Genomic DNA, 4,320 nt, shown 5'->3' on the forward strand with positions numbered 1-4,320 from the left:
AGAGGAAGGTGAACCAGGTGCCGACCTCCAAGATGCAAAATTAGCCAGTAACATTTAGCAGTCCCTTGCACAGCCAGACCATTTAGTACGAAATCGTAGGCTCCAAAATTGGTTGAGCACTACGATCTCGTTCAAATAGGAATAAGATATGGACTAAACTTCCCAGCAACAGTCCCTATATTTACAGTCTACCGGAGTGGATTCGGGAACCAGTTTAAACTGTTATAACGGGAACCAGTCGTATAGAAATTCCATTGACTGGTTGCCGTTATAACAGTTTAAGTTGGTTCCCGAATCCACTCCGCCAGACTAGTAAAATATACAGCTGGTCTCGAGTCATCGTATGTTCGAGTCCTCGAGAGAGACTGTTAGTGTCAGTAGGATCGCAGCGGTAGCCCCGCAATTTAGCAGATGATTCAATCTCTATATTAGATCTCATTTTGTTCAAGCTCAATGACATAAACAATCCGAAAAATCTACATCTATGTTTCGCCAACTAATAGTAATAGTAGTAGCTGTCGCTGGAGTTTAGTCAATATTTTTCGGTTTGGGAAGGCAACTATTAGGAAACAAGTTTTACCGAATGATCCGTATTATTTGGCATTTTGGGAAAAACAAAAAGTTCAACAATCGTACATCAAAATAACATATTACCGAACTACTTACTGACAGTTTAGCTATTAATTAAAATTAAACAAAATGTTTTTTTTCTAAGTTTGGTTTAAAAAGAGTGTGCAGAGACCAAATAGGCCCCTGATAATAAACGACCCATTGATATTATTGGCACCACCGGGTTTATACTTTTCTTAAAAAATTCCACGCCTACCGGTTGTGGAAATTTTGGGTTTTTAGAACACAACTGGCCCCTTGTCCATACTGATAACTCACCAGAAATATCATAAAAAATCTAGAAAAAAATGAAAATTGTATCCATCCCATGAATATATATTAGAACACAAAACCAGAGGCAATATATTCTCACTTGTGTAAACTTGTTTAATTTTCTAAATGAACTCATTCCAATTTTGTATAGATGAAATCGTACACATAACATATTTTATATACCTACCTAACCTCAGGACGCAAATTTTTAATGCTTTGATTTTCTGAATAGGATATGTTTTACGAAAACCATACACATCAGTGTGCGGTTCATCTTATTTCAAAAAAGTCATTCCATCATTTGAAATTATGAGGTAATACACGCATAACGTTATCGCTAGTTCTTTATGAACTATTTTTACTTAAAAGGGGTAGCTTGTTAATATAGAACGCTACATGAAACCGTCTAATTGGCGGTTTCACAGGCGTCCACCCAGTCGTTGTACACATCGACAGGTTCCGACAAAAAGTTAATAGTGGTCTGATAGTCTTCCATACAAACTCGGCAGGTGATTCGCGCCGTATTCCGGCTCTTGTCCATTTTAACCTCGCAGGATTTTTCGTGATTGCAGAACGGACAATTAAACTGTTGATCCAAGGGTTCGATGTTCTTGCGCTTCGGTGGCGGCTTTCTCTTTGACTTGCGCCGTCCCATAGTGTTCTATTGATGATTTGAAAACGGATATAATTAAAGTAAATTAAAACTAAATTAAACTATTATTAATTATTTTCTGCTAAAATTTACCTGCTTTTATAGTTATTGATTTGATGCGGCTGCTGAAGGTAAAAATGATCTTACTTTGCGCTTTCTTATATTTATTTACATTTTGTTACTTGACATTACCGACAGGACGCTCACGAATAATATACAAAAAGGTCGTATTGAGTAATAGGGTTGAGCAAACACCAAGAGGGTAGCCTTCAAGCGTTATGAACATTTATTTTTGTATCGTTCGTCCCAAAATTACTTTCTCTGCCGTCACAGTTTGCTTCACTTTGTTTTGGGATACAATTCTCACGTAATTTTTCAAAAGGACCTATCTAGCATAGAGAGACTCTCTTTGTTTACTTTCTCTTTGATCAATAACTATGTTATATTTTCCATTTTTCATAACACTCAATGCATAGTAGGCAAGACAGTATTACAATCTCTCGATTAAAGGGAAGAAAGCTTGGAAAATATTTATAATGACGACGTAATTAACGAAACAAAGAAAGAAAGGAGAGAATCTCTCATTGTTACTTAGGTCCTTTTGAAAAATTACGCGAGAATTAATGTACTAAATCTTACTTATAGCGAATTTCTTTTTTCCCCTCGCTGCGGCATGGCAAATCTGCCGAAGAATAAAGAAACGACATCGCGATTTACGAAGCAAGTAAGAGAAAGATGCCAGATCTAGGGGCTAGACAATTTATTTTCAAAAGAAATATTTCGGTAATATTGTTCGATATTGGTGGATATATTTTGATATTTATCGTTTATCTGTCACCACATTCATATCACTCCGACAGACTCCGACAATAATGTGCTGTCAAGGAGTTGTGATACAGGTAGACGGGTGCCTGAAAATGCAATGATAAATACTTTGTATTTATCGTCAAGGAGTTGTGATACAGGTAGACGGGAGCCTGAAAATGCAACGATAAATACTTTGTAATATTGAATATTTTAAATACATCAATAGTGTCTTGCCCCAAGACCGAATTCGTCTTTTTTTCACCGGCTTTTCAACAGCTGAGCGCTCGGTAAAACGTTCGGTAATATAAACCACTACCGATCGATCAGTAATCAAATTTTTGTTGCTTTCTGTCATTATTACCGACCTAATTTGTGAAAACGGCAAATGCAATTAGTTGCCAAAACCGCCGATCAAATCTGTAAGTTGTGTAAGACAATACCGAAAGATCTGTGATACTTGTAATTTGTTCACTTTTAATTATTTAAGTAAACCAGAAATATGATGTAACATTGTTTTGATAAAAAAAATCACAGGAAGGTTGTATGCAAAGCCACGACCGCAAGGTTGAAGTAGAATACTTTTGCAAGAAAGATAACCCCGTTATTTGCGTGTCAGTCGTTTTTTCTAGTAAACAAACGTTGACCGTTCATTGGCAGTATTGTAATTTCTCTTTGTTTGATATTTTGAATGAAGTTTATTGAATATTTTTAAAATTTTGCGCAAATGAGAAGTTGAAGTGCTGCCAAATTATAATATGCACATTTAATACGACATCATTAAACGGGAACGGAACAAAGGCTACGGTTATGCAGAACGCGAATGGCGGCGCTATGCGATTCGCCTTACCGTGATGAAATGTGCAGCTCTTTTTACGACGAAGTAGAACTATACATTTCAACACATTTCGTCTTGCCGAATCACATCGCGCCGACATTTGCGTTCTGCATAACCGTAGCCAACTACTGAGCGACGCAAACATAGTCAGAGTATTCATGTGGATGAAGATAATTAACTTTGGATTATAGCGCAAAACGAGAAAATATTAACTCTTCAAATATTCATTTGTGTTCTTCAAATTTCAGTTGTTCAATTCAATATCTGATGAAATGTCAGTTTAATATCTGATGAAGGCTCTTATATAGGCCAAATAATGCATCCCCAATTTACTAGGTCCATAACTCTGTCGACCGTGCTTGGGAAAGCAATCGTATAACGACCAATCAGAGGTCGAATTTTTCGTTTTGACAAGGCTTAAGAATTTTCAATAGTACAATAGTACGAATAATAAAATTGCAATTTCCTGCATTTGGTAGGAATCTTAGAAGATTTTCTAATCGATTGCTGCAATAACGAAGGAAATCCATCGAAAACTAACCGATTTGATAGCATTTGAAATTGGACATGTTTCTCACTTTTTTCGGTTTTAGATTTTCATTTCACATCCCTATGTAGCCGAACTTCCTGAGAGAAGTATTCTACTTCAAAAAATATTTTTATTCAAATATTATTAAAATTTTTACCTACTAAAAATAAAAAAATTCAAAAATTGACGCTCGCCGCACCGAATTTGTCAGGGTGAAAATCAATTAACCTTCATGCCAGTTGTGCTCATAGTTTCAAAGCCGAAGATCTTCCGGCTATGTCCATTAACAAGGCGGTGTAAGCTATTTACGTAGCATGCAACAGATGCTCGGAAGTAGAGGCAAATTATGTGATGGTTTGATGCCTGAAAAATTTACAAATTTTGTTATTATATATACTTACGAAAAATTTGTACTATGCAATCATCTTTTAGCTTAAGTTGTTGGAGAAAGTCCTCCATTTTTTCGTAGGAGCTTCAATGCTCAAACGGAACCGAGAATATGACTTGACAACCAGAACGAGAACAACGAATAGAAAAAAATTGACAGCTCTATAGTTGGTCCAGTAGTTTTTTACCAATATTCTGTAAAAGTTTAATTTACCGAACAGTTCAGTA

At 36.0% G+C, this 4,320-nt stretch overlaps 1 protein-coding gene across 1 annotated transcript; it reads right to left on the bottom strand.

Annotated features, from left to right (window-relative positions):
• Positions 1-488: 488 nt before the first annotated feature.
• LOC129729935 (transcription elongation factor 1 homolog) lies at positions 489-1,778 on the bottom strand. Its single transcript, XM_055688864.1, has 2 exons — positions 1,628-1,778; positions 489-1,543 (listed from the first exon to the last, which is right to left on the bottom strand). Exon 2 carries the CDS (start codon positions 1,535-1,537, stop codon positions 1,289-1,291), a length of 249 nt encoding a protein of 82 aa, XP_055544839.1. The 5' UTR covers positions 1,538-1,543; positions 1,628-1,778; the 3' UTR covers positions 489-1,288.
• Between the last annotated feature and the right edge of the window lie 2,542 nt (positions 1,779-4,320).

This window comes from Wyeomyia smithii, chromosome 1, assembly GCF_029784165.1.
Source record: "Wyeomyia smithii strain HCP4-BCI-WySm-NY-G18 chromosome 1, ASM2978416v1, whole genome shotgun sequence".
Lineage (NCBI taxonomy): Eukaryota > Metazoa > Arthropoda > Insecta > Diptera > Culicidae > Wyeomyia > Wyeomyia smithii.